The sequence below is a fragment of the Halichoerus grypus genome, chromosome 6, assembly GCF_964656455.1.
Source record: "Halichoerus grypus chromosome 6, mHalGry1.hap1.1, whole genome shotgun sequence".
NCBI classification, from domain to species: Eukaryota; Metazoa; Chordata; class Mammalia; order Carnivora; family Phocidae; genus Halichoerus; species Halichoerus grypus.
The window spans coordinates 7,701,356-7,726,062 of NC_135717.1; the positions used below are offsets into that span (position 1 = coordinate 7,701,356).

General features: G+C 55.4%; 3 protein-coding genes and 1 long non-coding RNA gene across 7 annotated transcripts in view; 2 read left to right on the top strand and 2 right to left on the bottom strand.

Annotated features, from left to right (window-relative positions):
• Window positions 1-69: 69 nt before the first annotated feature.
• Window positions 70-5,620, top strand: ZNHIT1 (zinc finger HIT-type containing 1). Its single transcript, XM_036078828.2, has 5 exons — window positions 70-218; window positions 3,700-3,870; window positions 4,837-4,916; window positions 5,050-5,219; window positions 5,329-5,620. The coding sequence occupies exons 1-5, from the start codon at window positions 197-199 to the stop codon at window positions 5,348-5,350; spliced, it is 465 nt and encodes a 154-aa protein (XP_035934721.1). The 5' UTR covers window positions 70-196; the 3' UTR covers window positions 5,351-5,620.
• Window positions 5,621-10,428: 4,808 nt separating this feature from the next.
• On the bottom strand, window positions 10,429-15,485 carry CLDN15 (claudin 15). Of its 3 annotated transcripts, none has more exons than XM_078074416.1 (5): window positions 15,045-15,485; window positions 12,184-12,279; window positions 11,147-11,228; window positions 10,944-11,060; window positions 10,429-10,862 (listed from the first exon to the last, which is right to left on the bottom strand). In XM_078074416.1, exons 1-5 carry the CDS (start codon window positions 15,259-15,261, stop codon window positions 10,745-10,747), a joined length of 630 nt encoding a protein of 209 aa, XP_077930542.1. In that variant the 5' UTR covers window positions 15,262-15,485; the 3' UTR covers window positions 10,429-10,744. The 3 variants fall into 3 exon arrangements, with proteins under 3 accessions (XP_077930542.1, XP_035934723.1, XP_077930543.1); XM_036078830.2 differs by having other exon boundaries at window positions 12,184-12,348; XM_078074417.1 differs by lacking the exon at window positions 10,944-11,060 and having other exon boundaries at window positions 12,184-12,348.
• A 223-nt stretch (window positions 15,486-15,708) lies between these two features.
• LOC118527157 (uncharacterized) overlaps window positions 15,709-24,707 on the top strand; it is a 49,773-nt gene continuing 40,774 nt past the window's right edge. The window contains exons 1-2 of the long non-coding RNA XR_013448710.1: window positions 15,709-15,817; window positions 18,716-18,939. This is a non-coding gene — a long non-coding RNA (uncharacterized LOC118527157). The remainder of the gene's footprint in view (window positions 15,818-18,715; window positions 18,940-24,707) is intronic.
• FIS1 (fission, mitochondrial 1) lies at window positions 17,325-24,274 on the bottom strand. 2 transcript variants are annotated; one of them, XM_078074419.1, is made up of 5 exons: window positions 23,791-24,274; window positions 19,940-20,072; window positions 18,505-18,581; window positions 17,925-18,030; window positions 17,325-17,630 (listed from the first exon to the last, which is right to left on the bottom strand). In XM_078074419.1, exons 1-5 carry the CDS (start codon window positions 23,878-23,880, stop codon window positions 17,533-17,535), a joined length of 504 nt encoding a protein of 167 aa, XP_077930545.1. In that variant the 5' UTR covers window positions 23,881-24,274; the 3' UTR covers window positions 17,325-17,532. The 2 variants fall into 2 exon arrangements, with proteins under 2 accessions (XP_077930545.1, XP_035934732.2); XM_036078839.2 differs by lacking the exon at window positions 23,791-24,274 and adding an exon at window positions 20,993-21,151.

Sequence of the window (24,707 nt, forward strand, 5' to 3'; positions counted from 1 at the left end):
GGAAGTGGTTTTGCCCCTATAAAATATGGCGGAAAGCTTCCTCGTCTCCTGGGCAACACCACGTAAAATGCGGACGCATAGGAATTCCATTGGGATTACTCTGCGCGCGCGCTTCCGGAAGTGATGTCACCCCCTCCCGCAGCGGGTGGTTTAGCGCGCGTGCGCAGTAGGCTCTTCCGTCAGCTGTGTTGTGGAAATGGTGGAGAAGAAAACTTCGGGTATGTGAGCCCCTGGGAGGTTGGCCCCCTACCTCCTCCCAGACCCGACCCTGGCCTAGGGGGTTCTCACCCAGTTATTAATCTTAATCCCTTCCCCCGCCCTCGGGTCCTGGCGTCGGGGTAGCCCCTTAGGCCATCCATTCATGTTGTATTGATGCCCGCTCCATGCCTGCGCTGGGGATGGAGAGAGGAAAAAGGTCCCCATCATCCAGAAGCTGGCTCTCTGGGAGGGGGACAGACACGCAGGCCTGCCTGCATTTCAGAGTGATACGTGCGACGGCAGAGGGGTGCATAGCTCCTGGGCGCGGGGAGGAGTGGCACCTAACTTGGCTTCTGGGACCGAGGGGACAGGGAAGGCTTGGAGGGAGAAAAAAATGCTTGGATTGAATCTTGAAAGTCGAGTCACGGTTTCGCTCAGTGCAGGTGCGCCGAGGCTCATTCCCGGCAGCGTGAACCGCGCGTGCAAAGGCAGGAGAGCGAGAAAAAGCAAGTCGCTTAGGAAGCCACGTTCACAGTTCGGGGCTTGTGGAGGAATAGTAGGAGAGTCTGGAGGGCTGGGGAGGGGTGCACTTGAAAGGCATTCTGTACACAGCCGGAGAGTTTCAGTTCTGTGGAGAACCACCAACGGCTCTTTTAAGGCAGGGGCATAACCGAGACAGATATATCTTTTAGAAAGGCAGTTCTGGCTTCAGTACGGAGCAGCACTGTACGGTGGAACTTTCTAGAATGGTAGGAATGGTCTTAATCAGCACTGTTTAGCATGGCAGGCTTTAGCCACATGTGGCTTTTGAGCATGTGAAATGTGGCTAGTGCCACCGAGGAACTGAATTTTACATTTTATTTAATCTTACTTAATCTACATCGAATTTGAATGACCACGTGAGAGTAGTGGCAACCTTATTGTACAGCACAGGTGTAGAGGCTGGAAGGCCAGTTAGGGAAGGATGGAGTAGTTTAGTCCCCCCCTCCCCCCACCAAGAAGAGATGTGGGTGGAACACTCAGCCAGATTGATTTTAATCAATCCAATCATGTCAGTCCTTTCTTTTTTTTTTTTTTAAAGATTTTTAATTTATTTATTTGAGAGAGAGAGAGTGAGAGAGAGAGCACAAGAGGGGGGAGCGGGAGAGGGAGAAGCAGACTTCCTGCTGAGCAGGTAGCCCAATGCGGGACTGGATCCCGGGACTCCAGGATCATGACCTGAGCTGTAGGCAGTCGCTTAACCAACTGAGCCACCCAGGCGCCCTCCAATCATGTCAGTCCTTTCTTAAAAGGACTCTTTGCTGGATCTCCGTTTTTCTCACTGTAAATCTCCAAATCCAAATTCCTTTAGATACTTAAAGGTAAGATTTTTAATGGTCTGCCTGACATTATATCCACAGTCTCCCCCCACCCCACCCCAGCATACTTTATATAGCAGCCCTTCTGAGCTTTATAATTTATTGAAGGTACCATGGTCTCCCATCCAAGCTTTCTCTCATGCTGGTACAAAGGCCTGACACACCCTTCCCTCTTCCCCAACCAAGCTAACATCTATTCCTCAGTCAGATCTCAACCTAGACTTTCTTTCCTCTGGAAAATCTTCTGACTACACCAAGGCCAAGTTAGGTGTTTCTGGCATGTGCTCTATAGCACTTTGTACTTCCTTGTGCGAGCATATACTGTGCTGTACTCTGCGTGTTTATTTGATCATTTGTATTCCCCACCTGACTGTAAGCTCCTGTATTCCCGGGGCCTAGCGCACTGCCGGGCACTTGGAGGGGAGGCAGTATGCAGGGATCCAGAGCTGGGCAGTTCTGGATCAGAATTCTGACCAACCACGTACTAGCTATGTGAGCTTTGGACACGCTTCTTAACCTTTGAACTTCAGTAAGCTGGGGATGATAATCTCTCTCTCATAAGGTTGATAAAGGGTTAAAGCTCTTACACAAAGAGCTTAGTGTAGATGCTATTATTATGATTACAGGCACTCAGTGAGTATTTCTTGAATGAATAAAGAGATATTTTGTGTAGAATTATCAGACCCTGATAAAGAGAGATAAAGAGAGAGGTTTAAAATAACTCCTGGGTTTCTCGCTTAGGATGTCTGTGTAGATGGTTCCATTTACTTAAAGAGTGTACAGGACGAGAAGCGGACTTGGATGGGAAGATTTTAAATTTTGAGCTACAGTGTCAGTGGGGCCATCTCTGGCTACTCTTCTAAGCCTCTCATGTGGCCTACTCTCTCCCTGCTAAGAAGAGGGCTGTCCCCATCTCTTTCTCAATCTTTTTACTCTTCCTGGGATTTAAACCCCAAACATGGGGCTCTAACTCTCACCCAAAAGCGAATGACACCAAAAGTGGTGCTGTCAATTTTGAACTTTCTCCTGAGCCCCACAACTGTTGGCTGTTCAGTCAGCTGTAGGAAATCACCTGCTGACCTCACCGTTTTAAACTTCTCTCTTATTACCATTCCAGTTGTTCACTGGGGTCTGTTAATTCTGCACAAAATATCTCTTTATTAAACGCATATTCGGGGGCGCCTGGGTAGCTCAGTTGTTAAGCGTCTGCCTTCGGCTCAGGTCATGATCTCAGGGTTCTGGGATCGAGCCCTGCATCCGGCTCCCTGCTCCACGGCAAGCCTGCTTCTCCCTCTCCCACTGCCCCTGCTTGCATTCCCTCTCTCGCTGGGTCTCTCTCTGTCAAATAAATAAATAAAATCTTTTAAAAAAACACATATTCATTGAGTGTCTATAACCATAAGGAAAACCTGAAGTCATGTCAAGGAAGCAAATGAGAGCATTCTTTCCACCCAAGGGAAATAATCGGTACAGTCTCAAGGTGTCTTAAAAGGAGGATTGTAGAAATACACACTGGATTTGGCCTTTTGAGGTCACCGGGGTCCTGAATGTGAATGGTTTCCACTGAATGGGAGTCAGTTTGCTGGGGGTTGAGGAGTGGATGGGAGATGAAGAAATGAAACATCCCATGGATCATTCTCTCAAAGATGAGTCACTGTGATGTTGGGTTGACATGTGGGAGTTTGGCAGGTTTTTCCAGTGAAAGGAAAATACCTGTGGGGGAAGAGGGGTTGAAGATGCAGGAGGGAGGGAAGGACTCGAGTTGGAGGTGAAGGGTCGGGTTTAGCAGTGGGACTTGGTGTGTGTGGGGGTGCATCCACTTGGAACAGAGGGAAGGTGGGTGCCCATACATTTATATTTGAGGGTGGGCTGAAAGATGAGCTTCTCTACATGTGGCCCGTGTCCTTTGTGGCAGGAAATGGGGTTGCTGAGGATGAAGGCGGGATGCATTAAAGTCCCAGTGGAGGCAGGAAGCCCAGAGTGTATCGTGGTCCCCATCTGCGTGGTTGTGTGATTTCTGCCAGCTGTGAGAGGTCTCCAGGAGGCATTTCGTTGGTTGGGTCTGGGGATTGGGAGGAAAGGCTGAGGCCACCCTAGCTTCTCTCCTCCTGTGCCCCCGTGATTCTGGCTCTGCCCCATCCAGTTCGCTCCCAGGACCCTGGACAGCGGCGGGTGCTAGACAGGGCCGCGCGACAGCGCCGCATCAACAGGCAGCTCGAGGCCTTGGAGAACGACAACTTCCAGGACGACCCCCATGCGGGACTCCCCCAGCTCGGCAAAAGGCTGCCTCAGTTTGATGATGATGCAGACACCGGTGAGGCGGGTGGAGGGGGAGGAAGGGCGGGAGGAAGTGGGAGGAGTCTGCCCAGCTCAGGACTGTAGAAGGACATCGGGCTGGGGGGTGGGCAGGTGACAGGGGAGCTCCTCTGGCTCTGCCCGGGACTGGCTCCTGCGGCGCTGAGCCAGCCGCTCTCCCCTCCCTGCCTCTGCTTCCTCTAGCAGATGGAGAATACAGCACAGGGAGGAGCTGAGCTCCCAGAGCCCTTCCAGCTCTGACACAGAGCCTTAGGGGAGCATGAGATGCGTGTAGGTGCTGGTTGGAGAAGTGAGGGGAGGGACACACGTGGGAGGAAGAGGCCGACTCGGAACCCAGGGGAGCACGTGGGCAGGAAGTGGACTCATGGGTGTCGGGAATGAGGGTGCAGAGAAAGATGGGGCTTTTCTTGGCATGTGCCAAGTAACTGCACTTGACGTTTGAACAGCACGGGTTTGAACTGTGCAGGTCCGCTTGTACGTGGGTTTTTGTAGTCCTGTCCTATAAATGTCGTTTCTCTCCCTTAGGATTTTCTTTTCTTTTTTTTTTTTTTTTTAAAGATTTTATTTATTTGACAGAGAGAGAGACAGCGAGAGAGGGAACACAAGCGGAGGGAGTGGGAGAGGGAGAAGCAGGCTCCCAGCCGAGCAGGGAGCCCGATGCGGGCTCGATCCCAGGATCCTTAACGACTGAGCCACCCAGGCGCCCCTCCCTTACGATTTTCTTAATACTTTGTTTTCTCTAGCTTTGTTGTAAGAATACAGTCTGTAATACATATAACGAATACAATTTGTGTGAACTGCCTGTTTATTGTTATCAGTAAGGCTTCTGGTCAACAGTAGGCTATTTGGAGTTGTTTTGGGGGAGCTGAAAATTACACACAGATTTCTAACTGTGTGGAGGAGGTTGGCGCCCCTAACCCCCTCGTCGTTCAGGGGGTAAACCGTAATTGCCCTTCCTTTGTAGGAAAGAAAAAGAAGAAAACTCGAGGCGATCATTTTAAACTTCGCTTCCGAAAGAACTTTCAGGCCTTGTTGGAGGAGCAGGTGAGGGGGGGGCCGGCCCAGCGGCTGGGAGGGCCCACGGGGAAGAAACGAGCCCGTAGAGGTCCTGGTCCGGGGTGGGTGTTTGGTACGTGGGTGGGCAGGGCGTTGTGGACCCTTCCCCTTGTCTCAGCAGAACCTGAGTGTGGCCGAGGGCCCCAACTACCTGACAGCCTGTGCAGGACCCCCGGCCCGGCCCCAGCGCCCCTTTTGTGCCGTCTGCGGCTTCCCCTCCCCCTACACGTGTGTCAGCTGCGGCGCCCGGTACTGCACCGTGCGCTGCCTGGGAACCCACCAGGAGACCAGGTGAGCTCGGAGCACCCCCTCCTCTCCCCTCTCCCCGACGCCCACATCCTCTCCCTTGTAGCCCCGAGGGCCCCCAGACCTCCTCATCCTGGCCTTCCTCTGCCTGCAGGTGCTTGAAGTGGACTGTGTGAGCCTGGGCGTCCCCGGAGGAGAGGGCCTTCTGCGCGTCACCCCAGCCTCGGAGAGGGCCTGGCCAAAGGGACAGGTGCTCTTCTGGACCGAGAGAGGGGCCGTTCGCTCGCCCAACAGAGCTGGGTCCGACCTGCCAGGGAAGAGCAGTCTTACTCCTTACTCCCAGGGACTGTGTGCAGGGAAGTGGGCTGGGCCCTCAGCGTGCTGTTGTAATAAAAGGTTTCACACCAGGAGGAGCCTGTTTGGTCACAGGTCTCCTGTCCTACTCACTGCTCTGTGGCTTCTCCTTCTATCTGTCAGTCACCCCTCCCACGGTCTGCCTGTCTGACCGTGGAAGGTTTTATCCCATTCTCCTGCATCGCCCGTCTCTGCATTTGTTGGCTGCCGCTTGTTGTCATTTTTTGGTGATTTATTGAGTGCGTTTGCTTTTGCTTTTTGTTTCTCTAGTTCTTCTGAGTATCACTTGAGTGCCGCCAGGACTGGGTGACAGGGAAGTAGAGTGAGCTTTGGGGACGGGGGTAGAACGATACTGTGGAAGGAGCCAGCCCTGGCTTCGTCCTCTGGTCTTTAACCCAATGGAGAGAGCGACCCTTGTCCTTGGTGCCGCCGGTCTGAGGAGCAGTTGTCCCAAGGAGGCTGTTCTTACCGGGGACTGCAGCGTGTGAAACTATTAGTATCAGAGAAAACCCAGAAATTTCTGGGAAGCATGGGGGAATTCACGATATAGAGGCCTCTGTTCTTGGTGGCCCTGGATGCTGTAATTCTTTTCTTTTTTTTTTTTAAGATTTTATTTATTTATTTATTTGAGAGAGAGAATGAGCATGGGAAGGGGCAGAGGGAGAAGCAGACTCCCTGCTGAGCTTAGAGCCCGACACAGGGCTCGATCTGAGGACCCTGAGATCATGACCTAGTGGAAGTCGGACACTTAACCGACTGAACCACCCAGGGGGCTCCGGATGCTGTAATTCTTACGTGGTATTAAAGCTTCTTACACTCAGCCTCCTCTAAGTGGACTGCAAGCTATGAGCTCGTAAAGCCCCTTGGAGTTGCTGTCTTAAGGCCCTGTACCCTGCTCGAACATAGCAAAGCAGATGCTTAGGACGTATTTGTTGTACTTGTTGAAAAAATGACCTCAATAAGATATTAATGGGATCCAGCAAATTCCATGTTAGGCACCTTCATGGGCTCTTCTCCCCCCTTTTGGGGCTTTACAACAGCTGGCCCAAATGTTCCCAGTGTCTTCCTTGCCCTTTCTCTGGAGACTTGAGGTTGGGTCAGTGGTGTTGGGGACAGCTCCAAGTCTGATGGTGAGGACACGGTTTGGGGACAGTCCCCAGTTGGTGGTTTTAAAAGATGGCTGTACATTTTCTGACTGTCCGTTCATCAAAAGGTAGGGTCTTTGTCCCCTTCCCCCGGGATTGGGGCAGAATTGTGACTGCTTCAACCAGTAGAGGGTGGCAGAATTGAGACCATGTGACATTCAAGGATGGGTAGTAAAAGGTAGGGAAGCTTCTGCCTTGTCAACTAGGAAAATTGTCCTTCTGGATGCCTCCATCACCGTGTGAGAAATCCAGCCATCCTGAAGCTGCCGCGCTACGAGGCACCCGGCTTGCACGGGGAAGCCACACGCAGGTGCCCCCGCCACCAGAGCCAGCCGAGTCAGGCCCTCACGCCACCCCAGCCCAGGCTTCCCTCATGGGAGTGAAGAGCCCTCCAGATGACTCTGGCCGCCAAGCATCAGATCACCCTCAGCCGTTGGAGGCTTCTGGCCGTGTCCTCAACATCACGGAGCAGACACAAGCCAGCTCTGCTACGCCCCAGATGCCTGACCTATAGCATCCCTGTGTATAATCAAGTGGTTCATGCCACTGCGTCTTGGGATGGTTATTACGCAGCACTAGTAACTGGGACACCAGGAGTCCGGTTTGCTGGCTTCCGACTTCTGGCCTAAATTTATTGTCTCTCCCGTGAAGGGAAACTTTCCTGGGTCCTAAACTTTCAGTTTTCCTCTCCATCAGGAAGTACATGCAAGCAAGAAAACAGAAAAAAAAAAAAAAAAAAAAAAGGAAGGAAGGAAGGAAAGAAGGGAGGGGAATAAAAGACTATGTCTTGGCTGAGAAACGCCATCAGCACTTCGCTGTGGTCACCTGCATTGGACTTCCTGTCAGATTTGCACTGGGCACGATCTCTTTGGTTCATTTCCTAAATCCGCTGGCTTTGTTCCATATTTTGCTGTAACAAAAAGAATCACGTAGATTCTGCCTGGTGTAAGATTTGCCTACTCGGTGACACACTCAGACTTGCCAGCTGACCTTGATAGGACAGAGCCAGACCCACGGGCTCCTCGTTGCTCTGACGCCAAGGGGCTCCAGGAGTCCTCCATTGACATTCTCTAGGAAGGGTCTCTGGACCCCCACTTAAAACAAGGAAAGCCTTGAACAGTTCTCGCCAGCTTCCTACGTGCTGGGGAGATTGGTCTCTACCTTGGGAGACACCGGGTCTCTAGGAAATGAACAGGGTGCCAAAAGCGTGTAGAGGGTGGTCCCAGTGTCCAGTGAGGGAGCAGCACAGCCTCCTGGGTGCACAGGGGGCAGAAGAGGTTGATTCTAGAGCCTGGGGGCTCACTCCTACGGCCCTCAATGAGAGTTGAATTTGGTTGAATTAGTTTGGAAAGGCCAGAATTCTGCGAAGCAGGCCAGGTGTGTCTTCAGTCTTGGGCAAATCCTGGTCCTACTGGTCCTACTGTTTCCTAACTGCATAGCTCGGACAGGTCGCTTACAGGTCACTCTTTCTTAGAGCCACCACCCCGATAGTGGGAGGATTAAATGGGACAGTGCGCCCAGCCCAGTGCCTGGCATTCGGAAAGTTCTCAGTCAGTGGTAGCCGTTGACATGATTGCCTAAGACCTCCAGCAGTTTGTTGTCGAGCCTTGTGACAGCCTGTTCCTCCGAAGACTGGACATTCCTCGCCGTAGGCCGAGCACCTAACCCGGCAACCCGCTGTTTACATTTCTCTCGGCTCTTAGCTTGTGAGTTCTTTGAGGGCAGGAGCCGTGTCTTGGCGCCACACTAGCTTATAGCAAAGAAGGAAATAAGTATTGTTTAAAAGGGTAAGTGGGTTGATAGCTCCTAATAGCCAAATGACTATGCAGGAGGGACGGAAGATGTCAAAACTTAACCTAGTGCCCGTGTTAAGGCGAGTACTTAATTGCTCAAGTGTGGAGGCTGGCTTGTGTTAGCTTTCCTGAGAGCGGGGAAGGGGTGAGAAGAGGCAGGCTGGGCTCTGGGAAAGGAGGTAGAAGCTGTGGGGCGGGGGGCAGGTGGAAGTTGGGGTCAGAAGTGCACTGGGTGGTGTCAGGAGATGTAATTGGCTTTTGTTCTTCTTCACGGCGGGACGGGGGGCACGCAGGATACAGGCGTCCCTGAGGAACTCTGATGGCCTCTCAGAGTCGTAAGACCCTTCTTAAGGGGTAGGTCTCATTTTTGAGAGAGAAACCCGCTATGGGTTTGCTAACAAAGCAAACCCCATGGGCCAGTCCTTGGCACAGTAGATGGGTAAGACCGTGACACTAGGGCCCATGCTGTCGTGCAGTCCCTTCCACACTGACTCTCCACTTGGCCACGTAACTTTATGGGAGCAGAGAGTGAGGGGGAAAAGGATATACAGACTTCAGCAAACTTCTTGACCAGGAACCCCCTTAACAGCTTCTGGGGAGACCCATGGGACGCCCCAGTGCCAGTGTGTTCCCAAGGCCAGTGAGCCGCCCCAGTTCGCTAGGAGAGCACGGTTGTACGGAGGAAGAGGAGGGACGGGGCACAGAAAGGAGGGCTAGGGCAGTGTATCGAGGCCTTAATGGTCCTGGGCTTTTCTCCTGAGGCACTAGGGACCTGCTAAGGCAGCACAATGCTTGGCGCTCCACGAGAGGAATGTGGACAGGATTAGAAAGACGGATGAGAAGCTCAACTGGGGGAACCCTATCCTGAGCAGGAGACGATGAGGGCCTGACCTGGCGAAGGCAGTGAAAGGAGCGAAATAAGTGGATGTGAAGAACACTGAGGAGGGGGAATCCACGGGACCTGGGGGAGGTGGCGGAGGGGAAATGAAGGGAGAGCCTGAGATGCTTGACATTGTGGAGCTGTGTGACTCAGGGGTCGACTGTGCTGGTCACAGGAATGACAGGAACCGGCTGGGGGGAGAGCGATGAAGTTGGTGAATTTGCCAGCCTGGGGAAAACACACAGGGGGTGCGTGTACTTCTGAGGCTTGGGAGAGAGGGCCCAGTTAGAATGCAGATGTGGGTGTCTCTCCATCCCGGGGGACCGTCAGTGCAGGGGAGTGGGTAGGATGAAAGAGAAAGGAAGAAGGGGTGAGTCCAGAACCCAGGCCACCCCCAGTGACTAACCAGTCATCAGGTCAGCACTGCCGAGGCTGGGTACCGGGTTAGAGCCCTTGTCCCTCTCCTTTCATTGGATGCCAGGCCTCTCTTATGGCTTCATTTTCCTGTCTCCCACTGGGCCTGTTCCAAGCAGCCCACAACCCAGTCAGTGCTGTCTGAGTTGGACACCATTGAGTCACACACACACACCCCACAGGGATGCAAGCCTCTGGGAAGAGCTGTTCAGAGACTTTTCTGGAAGTCGTTGAATCTTTCCCCAGAAAAATCTGCCTACGGGAGGCCTGGTTGATTTGACACACAATTTCAAAGGGCTGTCAATTTGTGACGTCCACTCTTAGGCACAGCTTAAGGAACTCTGCTCAAGGTCAGCTGTCTCCTTGAGAAAGGTCGAGCGTCAAGAGGGACTTGTTAGCTCAGGCTGGCCGGGGAGATATCTCTGCCCCTTTCAGTTTCCCAGAGGTGGGTCTTCCTGTATGCGCTCCTTGATGACTCTTGTCAGTAATTATGAGTGCCACACTCTTGAAATCATTTGCAACCCCTCCTCTTTTTTTCGGAAGAGACAGTCCAAAGGTGATAAAGAGAGGGACAGGTGACAGCCTGGGGTCCAAGACTGAGATGGCCCTGGGGGCCACCCCAGCCACCCGTTGCTTGGCCAGCCACTTCATGACACCCTCCATCCCTGAACAGTTCATAGTACAAATTTATTTATGCATGTATTTATACAGAATACAAACGGTCGGGGACGCCTCCGCCCCCTTAACCAACCAGCGCCCAGACCCAGAAGGTCCTGCCCCAGGAGTCCGAGGTGAGTTCTCAGGAGGCGGGTTCTTGGCCAGACGAAAGAGGCGGGGCCGGGGTGGGAGGCGGGGCCGGAGGCGCGGTCAGATCTGGGCGTGGCTTCCGGCCACGGGGCGGAGTCGGGACGTGGCCTGCAGCCCGGGGTTGGGGGGCCGCTCTCCGCTGGGGGCAGTGGGAGGGGAATGGGGTCCACTGGCGTCCTACACGTAAGCGTTCTTCCCGTACTTGCCAAAGGTGCTGTCGCCTTCGTCCGAGGCCGCGGGGCGCAGGCGGTCAGTGAGGCCGGGGGACCGCACCGCGGAGGCCTCGTAGGGGAGCCTGGTTCAGAGAGGCCTGGGTCAGCGGAGGGGAGCCCCCCCCCTCCCCGCCGCCGCTGCCGCCGCCGCACGCCGCCCTTACCTGGGGGCCGGGGCCGCGTCGGGAGAGCGGCAGCAGCTGGAGCCGAGGCAGAAGCCGCCCAGGATGGCGAGCAGGGAGGCGCTCCAGCCCAGGTAGAGGGCAGGGCCCAGCTCGTACCTGGGGACAGGAACGGGGCGGGGCAGCGCTAGCTCGGCCGGCCGAGTCCCACCCACAGCCCCCCAGGGCGGGGCTCCCACACTCACTTGGTCCCTGCATACACGGGGTCGAAAAATTCCTGGGTGATGTTGAAGGCGTACCAGGAGATGGCCACCATCCCGCAGAAACCTGGGGAGGGAGAGGAGGGTCACGCTCGAGCCCCAGGCCCGGCAGAGGGGGAGGAGGAGGGGGTAGCGCAAGTCCAAGAGCAAGTTGCACTCCCTCCCTAGCTCCTGACCTTTCTGTCTCCTAGGGTCCCAAGCGCAGCCCCTCTTTCATGTCTAGTCTCCCACGTTCTGCCCTTGGCCCGTTCTTTATCGCGACCCGCCCCGCATCTTGATCACCTAGTTGCCTCACTCGGAATCTGCCCCAACCAAATCCTACCCGTCCTGGGGAATCCAGCTGCCCCAGCAATGGCCCGGCGCAGCCTGCCCTGACGCCCGTTCCTTCGGCCTCCCAAAGCCCCCAGAGCCTGTGACATGCCTTTGCCACTCAGTGCAGTGAAGGCCTGAGGCCAGGGAGACCCCTGGACTGCAGGACCAGCCTCACCCCTCTCTGGGGGCTCCTCCAGTAAGTCACCGGAGTTTTCTGAGCCTGTTTCCACATCTAGAGAAGAGGGCAAGACCCACCCTACCTCACAGACTGAAAAGAGATGGCCTGTCGCCCGGTGTTGTTACTGTGTGCAGTGGGTTTGCATGTATTCCCCCAACTCTGGTCTTCCGGGCCGGGCTGTAAGCTCTGCCGGGGCTGGGGGGTGGGGGGGTGGGGGGGGGAGAGGGGCAGACGCTCACTCACCTTTGGGGTCCCTCTCACACCTCACTCATGCCTGGCTCCTAGTGGGGGCTCAAGAAACATTGCTGATGGACTGATTTGTAGCTGAGGGATTTTGGTGAGCATGAGTGAGGCCGGGTGAGCAGGGGGAGGGGAACTGCTGAGCAGGGAAGGCAGGTGTCAGTGCAATGGGGAAGGTGAGACACACACCCGCAGTGGCGAGCTGGAGAGGACAGGGAACCCCGGGTCCGCTGCCACCACTCTCAACCCCCCACCACAACGCAGGGCACACCCACCACCTTCCCCCAATTACCAGCCAATATGTGTAGGGCCCCCGCAGCGGCCGCCAGCTTGGCCTTCCGGGAGCGCTCCATGCTCCCAATGTTCACGCAGCGCAGCCCCACCATGCCTAGGAAGAGGCCCAGGAAGCCCAGGAAGATGGCGGTGATCATGAGCGCCCGGCAGGCCTGGATGTACCCTGGGGAGGTGGGGCGCAGCCATGGGTCCCTCAGCTGGCCCCTTCCCCCTCCACGACCGAGCCAGCCCCTTACAGCCAGTCCCTGCTCGGGTCTCAGCGCATAAAGGCCCTCAAGTCCTCTCCTTCCCCGTCAGGCCCTATTCGACTGAAGGGTCACACGGTCTCCTTCCCAGGAGCTCACCTCAGCCCCAAGGAGTCTCAGCGTCTGCTCCCCGCCCCCCACCTGGCTTCCGTGCGCTTCGCGACAGGCTCGCTCCTGGCACTGCTGACCCTGGCCGGAGCGTGCTCTGTCCTGGGGGCCGCCCTGTGCACTGCGGGATGTTCCGCGGCATCGCTGGCCTCTACTCATTAGATGTCGGTAGCAATCCGTCCCGAGAGGGACAAGCAACATGTCTAGACACTATCAAATGATCCCTGAGGGACAAAATCACCCCCAGCTGAGAACCACTGGCCTGTTAGGTCCCCACCATGCTCTGTTGTGAATTACAGAAATTGCACTTGAGTACTCCAGCCCCTTCCCCGCGCCTGCTTCTCTCTAGGGCCCACCTGGTGCCTGGCACAGCCCTAGTCATCCTGAACTGAGCTTTCTCCCGAAGCGACCGGTAGGGGGCAGCAGCGGCCTATAGGTCACTGGACGAGGGCCGTTTCCGCCGGGGGAAAGTGGGATACCCGGGCGCAGGACCCATCCAAGCCCATCTAGCTCAGCTATGTTTGGTGCCTCAGTTTCCCCTTTCTGAAAGCTGAAGGAAATGGCCCCCTTCCTTCCTGGTCCCCCCTCCCCCCTTCTCTGTGATAGTTGCCAAGCACTCCAAGGACCTTGCTCCCCTTTCCCTGGGTGGGGCAGTGTCTCTGGTGCTGAAGGAAAGGCTGGGTCTCTGCCAGGAGGATGTGGAGTGGCCCGGGGTTGGCAGGTAGGGAGGAGGGACAAAGTTCTCACTCCCAGCCACTCCCTCTGGAGTTCCCACCCTCTCCCCTGCCCCGTATCCTCTACGCACCCATTCACCATGCATTTCTACCTGGGACTTGCCTGGCCCTGGGTCCCCAGGTGGCCGTGGTAGACCAAGGGGAGATTACTGATGGGCCCCGAGGGAGCGCGGGCTGGGCGGGATTAAATGATAGGACCTCCCCTCGGGAGCCGCCAGCCTGGGTTCCAGCCCCCCTACCACCTGTGGGACTCTGGGCAGGTTAACGCTTGTCCTTGGGGCTTCCCAGCTTTGGTATGAGGAGGCCACTAACAGGCTGCACGGAGACAGCGCTGAGAGGGAACAGCTGAAGAGCCTAGAACCATGTCTGGGGCCCGGATGACGCCCAGCGCTGGGCAGCGGCCCCCTGCCCTTCCCCACCAGCATGCTCTTGCCCCTCCGTCAGCAGTTCCAAGCAGGGCCCTTCTCGGGTGGACAGGCTCACAGCAAAGGCCCCTCCTCAAGCCACGGTATGGTTGGGGTGGGGGAGGTGGGAATGGCCGTGGCTGCTGAGTCGGCTGCCTCCAACGTCTCTTCAGGCCACCCGGCATTCTGGGCTTCTGGCCCAGAGGGTACTCAGCTTTTATAGGGAGCTTTGGGGGTTGGGGAGCACTTGCCTTGCACACAGTAAGTCCTGGGGAGAGGGATGAAAGCATGAAGCCCCTACTGCTGTCTCAGAAGATTCTGGGAAGAGTGGGGGCATGGAGACCCACCCAGATCCCCTAACTTCTCAGAGCATCTTTGGCATTCCTGGAGGATTTCGTGGAGCCCTGTTCCAAACCCAGTGTTGGCTTTAGTTCTGTCCACTACCCTGCACCTGCAGTAGGGGACCGGAAAGAGCACGATGGCTCCAAGGAGGGCGTGGGAGCAACACTGCATAGGGTACCTGGTCCTCCCCTCTTGGTCTCTGGCATGGGGCCGACTGAAGGGAGACTCCCCTGGGGAGTCCCGGGGGGGCTACTCATAGGGTGAACAGGAAGCAGGAAGATACGACAGCCACCAGGGAGAACCTTTCTGGGCCAAAAGAGCTGTAGGCTCCAGCCTGCGAAGAACTTCAAAAAATACACTGCCTGAGAACGCCGAGCACACACACACACGCACACGCGCGCGTACATCCCCTACCTGCTTCCAGACCCTCAGAGCTTCGGGGAGACTCCCTTTCAAAGGGCCCTTTAGAACTCGCCATGGCAGTGGGACCGATGCCCCAGCAGGAGCCTGAGGCTCGTACGTGTCTCAACCCCAAGAACCCAAGATGGGGCATCCTCTTCACCCCACAAACCCCAGCCCTCCCACGCCAGAGCTAAGATGCTGAAATTGGTTGTGTGCATACGTACGCTAACGTACCATGTTAACATTCTGTGTGCTTTATCCCAACACACGGCCATCCCATGAGCCAGGGCGATTATTACCCTGACCCTACAGATGGGATCAATGAAGCTCACATATCACCTGCCTGGGGCACAGAGCTAGTAAACAGAGCCCAGCAGGCAGACCCTGGTGCCTGCACTTGTAACCACTAGGAGTGTCACATTAGGGCAGGGGGACACGTGGGATGAGGTCTCTACCGCAGTTCCAGAAAGGGCGCTGCCCCCCTCCCCGCAGCTTGATCCAGGCCTCCCTTGACAGTCTGGCACCCAAGGCCCGACCATGGGCAGCACCCACCCTCCCTGGGGGTCTCTCCCTCCTCCAGCCTCCTGCCACCCTCTGCCCCCTGGAGCTCTCCCCACCCCATACCAGAGAGGGCCAGCAAGGACGGGAACTCCCGGCAGTTGTAGACTCCCATGGAGTCGGTGGCACAGCTAAACCAGAGGTTCTCGAAGATGGTATTGGTGGTGATGACGTTCCCGTGCACGGTGGACACTCGCCAGTAGCTGTGTGGCAGGGTCACCCCCAGCATCAGCAGCCCCAGTGCTGCCATGAAGAAGCCGAAGGTCTCCATGGCCACTGACATGGTGGGATGCAGGGCCCCGAGGGGCGCCGGGGGCCCCAGAGAAGGGGAGGGGCTGAGCCCCGCAAGAACTTGAGGGGTTTTGGCTAAGTTGGGGTGTTAAGGCAGGCTGGGGAGAGAGGAAGGGGGGCCAGCTGCTGTGTGGACCCCAGGTCTGTCTCCCGGTTTCTGTCGTCAGCCCTCTCTCTGGGTCTCTGCTTCCCGGAAGGTCCGGGCAGAGGAATGAGCCTAGAGCACCGGGCAGCTGTTGACGAAGAGATGGAGGGAATAAAAGAAACAGGCCAAAAGTCCACCCCCTCCCCCAGCCTCTGGGCTCCCCGCCCCAGGAGGGGGGCGGAGAGGACTTATGGGAGTGACGAACGAACAAACGGATACAGCCAAGGAGGGGCCCCCATGGAAGGCAGTGGGAGCCAAGGGGAAGCGTCTCTGACTCAGCCTTCATCGGGGGCCAGAGAATGGAATAAGAGGACAAGGAGAGAGAAGGTGACCGAGAGAGTGCCCACAGACAGACCTTTGGTGTGGCAGGATCCGGGGAGCAGAACCACTCTCCTGGATGTTGGTGAGAACAATTTAAAAGACGCAAAAGACCTAGGGTTTGGGCCAAATCTTCCAAGGAAAATTAAGGTTGAATAAGGGAACAGGGTATTTGGGAGAAACCCACTGCTCTGGAGTCCAACCAACCCGGATTCAAACCAGACCCAGTATTTACCAGAGCGACGCAGGCATGAAGTTTGAGCCCCATGAGCTTGTTTCTGTTTCTGTGAACTAGAACTAGCTTCCTCACCTCATGGGTTGTATTAAGACCTGTGACCCCAGATCAAAAGCTCCCCGCAAGTGTGACCTGCTCCCCCCTTGGTGACCACCCTGGGTCTGGATACCGCAGGCTGGGGTGAGGCCACCAGTTGCTTTCCTCCAAACTTCAACTTCCTGAACTTGAATTTCCCCCCTTGTCGGATTGATCTTTGGTTCTCGGCACCAAGCTTGATCTTGCTGCCACGGGCCACTGAGGGGGATAAATTACAGGCCCAGAATGTGATCCTGTGGCTAATCAGCCATCAGAACTGTCACCAGCTCTATTAATTACGACAGATTAGAAACATCCGGGTCCCCACCCCAAGCCGACGGCGAGCACCTGCTGAGCACCTGTCCTGCTGTGGATGGTACCATTTCTTGCCCCTAGGCCACAGCCAGGACAGCTCTGGTTCTCATCCTGCAAATGCAGCAGGGGCTCAGTCTCCAGGGGACAGGGGCTGGATGCTACCCCCAGGCAGTCTCACAGGATATCACTGAGCCGAGTGTATCCCCCCACTACCCCCCCCACGCGCCAGTGTCAGGCTCCCTTGCGCTCCCCTCAGGTGCCTCCTCCCCAATCCCCCCAAGCCAGGCTGGCTTGGCTGTGGAACGAGAGGTATGCAGTGAAGCAAGACAGGCCCATGCTGAGCCTGGCACGGGGCGGGTGTGGGGCAAAGCAGGCTGGGTGGGGACTGGGTCCCGACCTTCCATCTCTGAGCTGACAACCGGGATGTCCTGAGTTTGTAACTTTTCTCAAGAACTCTTGCCAAATGCCCATTCCTGCCCCTGGGCAGCGGCCCCTCCTCTAAGGAGGATGACGGGGCGGGGCGGTGGGGGGGGGAATGCAGGAAGACAAAGGGAGGGAAGGGCGGAGGTTTTAGAGGAACTGAGTGGGGGGCCCCCCTGGTGTGGAAAACTCCACGCGCTGAGAGGCAGCTGTGTGGGTCAGAGGAGACAGGAGACATAAATCCTGGCCTGTCCCCTCAGCTCTGCCCTTCCCGCCTCCAGTCACTGCTTTCTCCCAGGATTCTTGCACCATGCAAAGGCCTTGTCCCCGTCCCCTGTCCCCGTTCTGCCTACCACTGCTCAAGCACACAGCTTTGGAGGAGGGGGAAGGAAGGAAGGGCGTGGGGTCTGGGCAGCTTGGCGGACAAAGGCAAACCCCACACCAGCCACGGGGGGTTGGAGTAAGAAGGTGAGCAGGAAAGGACCACGGGTGACCCCCACCTTGGGGCCCAATGGAGCCCGCCCCTTCCTCAACATGGACACAGCAGTTCCCAAGCCAAGGCCCAGTTTTATTTACACTCATCCCGGAGCACATGGTTTGGGGCTACTGGACACGTCTCTGGGGAAAGGAGGCTGAACGCCAGAGGGCAGTGATGGGGTGCAGAAGAAAGAGCAAGGATGGATGGGTCCCCCCTCTTCGAGTGTCCTCCGTAGGCTCCCACGTATCCCTGGGCAGAGGCGGAGGTGCAGTCTCCTTCAGGATTTGGACTTGGACACAGCAAGTCCGATGAGTCCAGCCAGACCCGCCACGCCCAGGGCCATGCCTCCAACAATGGCCATGCCCACTAGTCCATCTGGGAAAGGGAAAAGGGAGACTGTCAGGAGCCCAGCCCCCACAGGGACCCTGCCCACCGTCTTCTTTCTCCCTGCCCGATGCTCCTCGGACGCCAAGGCTTGGAGAAAGAAGGCTTCTGAGGGACTGAGGAGGAATTGCTTGGGGGGGGGGCGGGTAGGGGGTCATTTAAAGGGAGACCGGAGAGCCCAGGCCTGGGGGAGGGAAGAGGACTTAACCAAAAGCCAAGAGGCGCCCGGGGACGCTGGGGCCCAGGAGAGTGGGGAGTGGAGGAGGTCAGAGGAGAAGCGTTCACCTTTCTTCATGGCCTTGTCAATGAGCCGTTCCAGTTCCCTGGCCTGGTTGTTCTGGGGCTCGGTCTGCAGCAGGCCCCGCACGTACTTTAGTGCCTTCTCGTATTCCTGCGCTCAGGGAGAACATCCCACCCACACGCGCGCACGCACACACGCACGCACGCACACACACACACACACACACACCCTCAGTCTTCCGTCACTCCTCCTGCCCATCAGACGGGCCTTCCCTTCACTGGCCCTGGGGGCTCCTCCCTCTCCCTCCACCTCCCCTCCTCCTCCCTGACTCCAGCCCCACCCCATGGAGTAGAGTCCACAAACCACCCCAACTGTGTGGGGGTGATAAGCTGGGGGAGATAACAACACAAGGCTTGGGGCTGCACCCCCACCTGAGGTCACCTTGCTCCCCACACCCTCGGCAGCTGGAATCTCTGTCTCTCATCTTCCCTCAGCCTGCTATGTATCACCTTGCACCTCTGTCCCCACCAGCACCCCCTGCCTACGGCCCTCCTCGGCCTTCCCGAGGACCAGGGCTCCCCCGTGGCGGGGAAACGAGAGGGCGCTGCGGCACTGCTGCCTTACCTTGAGCCGGTAGTTCCCCACAGCCAGGTAGAAGACATAATCCCGCTGCTCCTCTTTGCTCCCTTTGGGCAGCAGCTCTGGGGAGGGTGGAGGAAAGAGGGTGAAAACCGCTTCTCTCCTTTCCTAGTGCTTGTGTCCCAGAGACCCCGTCCACTCTCTGAACCCCTGTATGATCCTGGGAGAAAGTCACTGTCCTGTGCTTCCCTTTCAGCTCCGGCCACTCGTGGCTTCCCCGTCAGACCTCCGGGGCAGCACGGACCCAGGCTGCCGGACACCCGGGTGATCAACACCCTGGTCTCCATGCTGCAGTCAGCTCTGGCTCATCTAAGTGAACCGACAGGAAATCAAGGCGCTGGAGAAGCCAGAGGCGCCTCTCCTCACTTCTAGCACCGCGCGTCCTCACTGCGGTCACTTGCTGCCCAGACTAGTGTTCAAGTAAGTGTGCCCTCTCTCCCCCTTAAAAAAAAAATCAGCTAGAAGCTCATCTTCTGTGAGCATTCCCTGAGTGACATGACCTGATTCTCTGTTAATTCAGTGACTTCCCAGAGGCTTATGTGCTCGGTTGTATGCTATGCAGTAGAATTTGGTAGTTTTGCGGGTGTTTATCAATCTTCCCAAGTGTCTGTTCTGTCTCCTCAACTAGAACTGACAATGCTTAGAGACCCCAACTACAGCTGTGCCCAGCTGTAGAGGAAACCTGAGAAATCTGAATGAGCCAAGTGGGCAAATGTAGGGTGAAGTTATTTGCATTAGAAAAGACTTTTGTTTTTATAGATTTACAATGGCCATCCTTCGCTAGTACGCTGTTTGCGTACACATGATTACTTGACCAAGAGAAACGGGTACAGGAGACAGAGAAATTTAAAGGTCAGGTATTGTGGCCTCTGACAAATGGTGACCCATCCAAAACCAATAGGAAATAGGATTCCAATCAAAACAGCACCATCTGCTCCCAGGTCTGGGGGCCTGTCTCCTGTACTTCTTCCACACCACCCTCATGGAAGGTTTTCAACAGCTGCTGAATAAGCAACATGGTGGGGGCGAAGAGCGAGGGTCTGGGACACACAGGACAGAAGCTTCTAGTCCTAATTCAGCCACGAATTCATTAGCTGTGTGACCTCAGACAAGTCACTCTCCTTATGGTCAGGCTACCAGATTGCCAGAGTCCTGCGGGGACTGCCGTGCTCTGACTCTGTCTGGCTAAACAAGGATGAGGTGGTAATTAGCCAAAAGCACCCTGGGAGAAGCCAGGCTAAGGGGCAGCCCTTTGTCGCAGCTCTTTACAGAAAAATAACTGCGAGGTGACTATTATAGGCTCCCATGTTGAAAAAGGATCCCAGCACTTGAGATGGAGGGAGTGAACGAGGCCATGGCAGTAGAGGGCAGATCCGGCTGGCAGCTGGGAAGGGGAGAGCGGGGCAGCCTAGCTCCTCACCCTCCAGCAGGGCGATGCCTTTCCGGATGTCATCGTTGTACTTGCTTCGCACCAGGCACCAGGCATACTCAAACTGCGTGCTCTTGGACACGGAGCCTGCTGCCTTCTCAGACTGAAATTTCTTTTCAAACTTCTGCCATAGGAGAGGAGAGGAGTCATTTAGAAACGAAGGGGCCCGCCATTCTCTAGCAGGACCTGCGTGTCCAATTCCCAGTTAGCCCCATCTTCCCCAGTCTCTGCCACATTTCCCTCGCGGGTCTTGGCATCCGGCACCCGAGGTTCCGCTAGCTTCATCCCTGGGACCCAGACCCAGGGATTCTGCTTCTTAGCGAGGGGCTGTCTCCTTGGACGGTAACCCCCGTCCGCTTCCCTCCCCCTAGTGGTACCGAGCGGAGATGCCGCCTGCCGGCGGCTCCAGGCACTGCTCCCGAGGCAGCTGACCCCGAGTGGCTAAACAGTAAACACGCTGTCAGAACTGCTCAACCACCACCCCCGCAGTCCCTCGTCGGTGGCTGCTTCCCCCAACCAGCCCCACCCTGTCGGGCCTGGACCTTTTCTTATCTACAAATTAGGAATAAAAACAGTCCTCACAGTGCCCACAATAGCCCACAGAGCTACAAAGATTGAGATATGGCCTGCAATGCACTTAGCACCGTTCCGGATTCTGAGTAACATATGAAAGAATCTTCATGGTAGTTGCTATATTTCCCCCCCCCACCATCACTGAAGGAACAATTAAAAAAAAAAGAAAAAAAGGTGTCCGCACCCTGACCTCCTAACTCCTGCACGCGCCCAGAACCTGTCAGTCTTTCCACGCCAGACTGCAGGCCCCGAGTGTGGGCGTGGCGGCGCAGAAAACTACAATTCCCATTAGGCTACCGGACAAAGTAGAACCTCTGGGCAGGGGCCGGACGCTGCAGAGGATGCCGGGAGCCGTAGTTCCGCTTCCCTAGGCAAAACTGATGCTGGGTAGAGGGTCTGGCCCCAACCGGACTCTCCTCGGGACCCGCCCGTCCGAATATTCCCTTTCCCTCCCTCGAGGCCAGGCCTCACCAGCAGGTCTTCCACAGACACCAGCTCGTTCAGTACGGCCTCCATGGCCGCCGCCCCTGCAATCCTCACACCTAGGTCGCTACTGTGCCACCGTCTCCATGGCCTACTGGCAGGGCTGGAGAGCCACTTCCGTCGTCCGGCGGAAGCGGGCCCCTTCCCCATCGCAGAGCCAATCATCTTACATAGCTGACGCCGAGCCCGCCCCGCTCCGCCGGTGGCGCCCCGCCCCTTCCCCCCTGCGCCGCCAGCGCACAAGTTGGGGCTCTAATGCGCACACTCCGAACGGTCCCTCTTTCACCCCCCCCACCTGCGGACCTCTCACAGTACAACTCGATGTCCCATGTTCGTCTTCACGAGTGCCCCGCGTGTGCCTTCCTCCACCGAGGCTGCCTTAATAAGAGTTTGGACCTATGTCTTGGTGGTTAGCCCTTGGGCTGAAAAATTGAAGAAGGAGGATGGTGGAGGACCCGCCATGATCTTAAAATTAGGGGGGGACCAGTCTAAATCTACCTCCCCTCTGGCTCCACCCCCTCTAAGTCTAGGAAACCGGAGGCTACGTTACCTTTCGGTGCCTGTAACAAAATCATAACTGGTACCAAGGTTTTTAAGGCCTCTGCTGACTTACAAGAGGATTGACAACAGGACCACTTAACCATTCACCCAGAGACTGGGATACATACGAATAGGGGATACTATGGAAATCTTTAAATGGGAATTTAAAGAAAAGCTGTTACCCCATTACTTGCAGAAAGGGTCCAATCTTTTAATGCTTAGATAAAGCCTCCTCTGGGTGTGCCTGAGGGGTAAGATCTGCCGTGGGTCATGGGCAGCGAGGAGCTGTCAAAACATGGGAGAGGTAAATGTTCAGTCCTCTGGCACCTGGTCTGTGCAGTGATGGGACTGGGTAGGTAGTGACTTTCAAATTCTTTTCACCTTGACCCACAGTGCTCCAGTGCACATTACAATGTAAGTTCCATGAGGGCAGAACCTGGATCTTGTGTCTCTTTGCATCCCCAGCACCTGGCACAAGATCAATGTCCAATAAATATTTGTTGAATAGACATGAAATAAAGCGAACAATAGTAAAGAGGGCAGTGCAAATGCAGGGATTATCATCCAAAAACCTTTCATGTTTGCAAAGCCCCTTTAATTTTTTATTTTTTTTAATTCTCAGAATAGCCTTGTGAGTCAGGTAGGCAAGAGATAGTCTTCTCTACTTAGCTCCAACAGCTGAAATGACTTTGATAGGGGGAGTCTGTTAAAGAATAAAGAGGAGAGGATAGGACAAGTTCCTAAGTACATTCTAGCTATTCATCTTGAAACAATTCAGGCCTAAATTTGTAATTTTTTGCTGGTTTACAATAGAGGACCTCCCTTAAGCAGCAGGATGAACTAGGGAGGAACAACTCAGGTTAATTTAAAGCCTAGAAGGCAAAGCAAAGCAATCCTGGGAAACCATTTGTTTCAAGTACAGCAGGAAAATTTAAAACGAAGGTAGTACAGTAGGAAAATTAAAAATGAAACCCCGCAAACTACCACGAGTGCTGCTGAAATTGTAATACTGGTTTCACCGTCTTAGCTAGCAGCCAGTATTTTTAATTCACGCCATTTGTCAGTTTGTAATTATACACTTGTGTGATAACTTGATGAATGCCACCCTCTCATACGAGACTGGAAGCTACATGAGAGCAGGGTCTGTGCTATATTGCTCATATTATGCCCCTAGAGCCCAGCTCAGGACCTACCACCAGTAGATACTCATATAATTTATAACTGTTGCATAAAGAGATATTGTTGTTGCTATTATTAACTTTTTGGAAAGCAGTGAGGGAAAATGAGTAAGAGCTAAAAGATGCAATATTATCTGACTAGTAATCTCCTGTGGAAGCATTCAACGAAAGCAAAAAAAAAAAAAAAAAAAAAGGAAAAGCAAGACAGGAAGACATTCATTCCTGCATTATCTGTGGAGGTAAACAAACAACAAAAGCGCCAGGGAATGGTTTTATTAAATGATGATACGTGAATATAATGAAATAACAAACAACCTTAAAGTCACAGTCATATGGATTCTTTGCATGTGGATTGTAAGATTCAAAACAAAACAAAAAAGCAGGCACTTCTCAAATTTGGTTCTGTAAATGGGCAGAAAAGAAACTGACATTTTTGGTTGGTGGGACTAAGAACTAGAACTGGCACTTGTTAGCACATTCTGGGCCCTGGGCCCCTCCCTTGACTACACCGTTAGTTGCGAGCCTGCTCTGGTCTTTTGCCCTACAGCACCTTGTTGCTGGGCAGCCCGGGAGAAGAGCTCGGCAAACACCCCCTAAACAGGGTTCCACTATTTGTGTTCTAGTCTTCGGCGATGCTCACCTCTACCTCCCACTTTCATTTGCTATCCAATCAGGAAGTCCTATCCATCGCAAACTGACTCATTCATCCACCCAACAAACATTAGTTCTGGGCCTACTGTGTACCAGGCACTCTTCGGAGTGCTGGGCAAGAGAAATGAACTAAACAGACACAGTCCTTCTCTCATGCAAGTTACCTCAATGGAAGAAACAAGACTCTTAACGAATAAGTGAATGTCAGGCCACCCCCGTCTCCATTCTGTCACCATACTTCATACATACGTCAGATTTTTTTCCCCCTCTTCCAAACCCAGCCTGGCTGCCAGTTGTATTTTAAAGGTGCAAATCAGAGCTCCAATGTCCTGCTTAAAAATACCATCTGGGCTACGCAGAACATTGTTTAAATGTCTTCTCACGCCCACGAAGCCCTTCAGGGTCGCCCCTGCTTACCTTCCCAGCTTCATCTTCAGGCACCCTCAATCCTGCACGGCGAGACGTTTTCCTGGCAGCCGCCTTTCTTCCACCCGGAATGCTCTCCATTCACCAAACACCGGAGCGCCTACAGGGCAGGCGACTGCCAGCCCCGGGGGCCGTTCCCCCTCCGGGACAGATTCCTTCGATCCGGCCCCCGCGCCTCCAGCTCCTCGGCGGTACAGAGTTGATCACCCAGTCCTGCAGCCCTTGACGTGGACAGGGACTGGGTCTCATTCATCTCTCTGCCAAAGGCCAGGAGTCCAAGCATCGTTTGTGGTGTGAATGAAAGAGTAACGACGGGAGCTGCACAGACGACTCTAGGTGCGGAGACGTCTGCACTTCCGGGTGCTGGTTACGTTGGCACCCGAGGAAGCGAGGAGTCGGGGGGTCTCCTCCCGGGCTGCTCTAGGAAGAGGGCTCGGTGGTCCGGAGGACCCGGGGGAGCCGCCGGCGCGGTGCGGGGGAGGAGAGCGCCGCGTGGGTGTCGCGCGGTAGCCGCCTCCTCGGGGAGGCGGGGCCGAGCGGACACCGGGGCGGGGCGCGGGGGGGCGGTCAGGGGGAACTCCGATGGCCAATTAACGGGCTGAGCTCGGAGAGAGGGGCGGGGCGCGGCGCGACTTGGAGGCGGAGCGGGCGGCGCCGAGGCCTGGGAGTCTCCAATTTCATCTCCCCGCCCCTCCTCCCCGCCTCTGTAACTCTGGGGTGACGGAAGTGCTCCCTGCTCACTCTTGCCCCAGAGACGCTCTCTGTAAATTAAAATTTAAAATTACGTGTTGTCCCCTTTAGAGTCTGTCTCGGTACAAAAGTGTGTGATGGGTACACACAAACAAGGTGCACACGAAATCACCTGGAATCGTTAAAAATGCAGAGTCTGATTCAGTAGGGCTAGGGTG

Excerpts from the sequence above, each read along its gene's own strand:
- FIS1 (XM_078074419.1), bottom strand. The coding sequence starts at position 23,880 with ATGGAGAGCATTCCGGGTGGAAGAAAGGCGGCTGCCAGGAAAACGTCT. Across the intron at positions 20,073-23,790 it reads CTGAAGATGAAGCTGGGAAG|AAGTTTGAAAAGAAATTTCA; the intron begins GTAAGCAGGGGC and ends CTCCTATGGCAG. Across the intron at positions 17,631-17,924 it reads TGACAAGGCCATGAAGAAAG|ATGGACTAGTGGGCATGGCC; the intron begins GTGAACGCTTCT and ends TCCCTTTCCCAG.
- ZNHIT1 (XM_036078828.2), top strand. The coding sequence starts at position 197 with ATGGTGGAGAAGAAAACTTCGG. Across the intron at positions 4,917-5,049 it reads AGGCCTTGTTGGAGGAGCAG|AACCTGAGTGTGGCCGAGGG; the intron begins GTGAGGGGGGGG and ends TTGTCTCAGCAG. Across the intron at positions 5,220-5,328 it reads GGAACCCACCAGGAGACCAG|GTGCTTGAAGTGGACTGTGT; the intron begins GTGAGCTCGGAG and ends CTCTGCCTGCAG.
- CLDN15 (XM_036078830.2), bottom strand. The coding sequence starts at position 15,261 with ATGTCAGTGGCCATGGAGACCTTCGGCTTCTTCATGGCAGCACTGGGG. Across the intron at positions 12,349-15,044 it reads GTCCTTGCTGGCCCTCTCTG|GGTACATCCAGGCCTGCCGG; the intron begins GTATGGGGTGGG and ends CCACCTCCCCAG. Across the intron at positions 11,061-11,146 it reads CCCGTGTATGCAGGGACCAA|GTACGAGCTGGGCCCTGCCC; the intron begins GTGAGTGTGGGA and ends TCCTGTCCCCAG.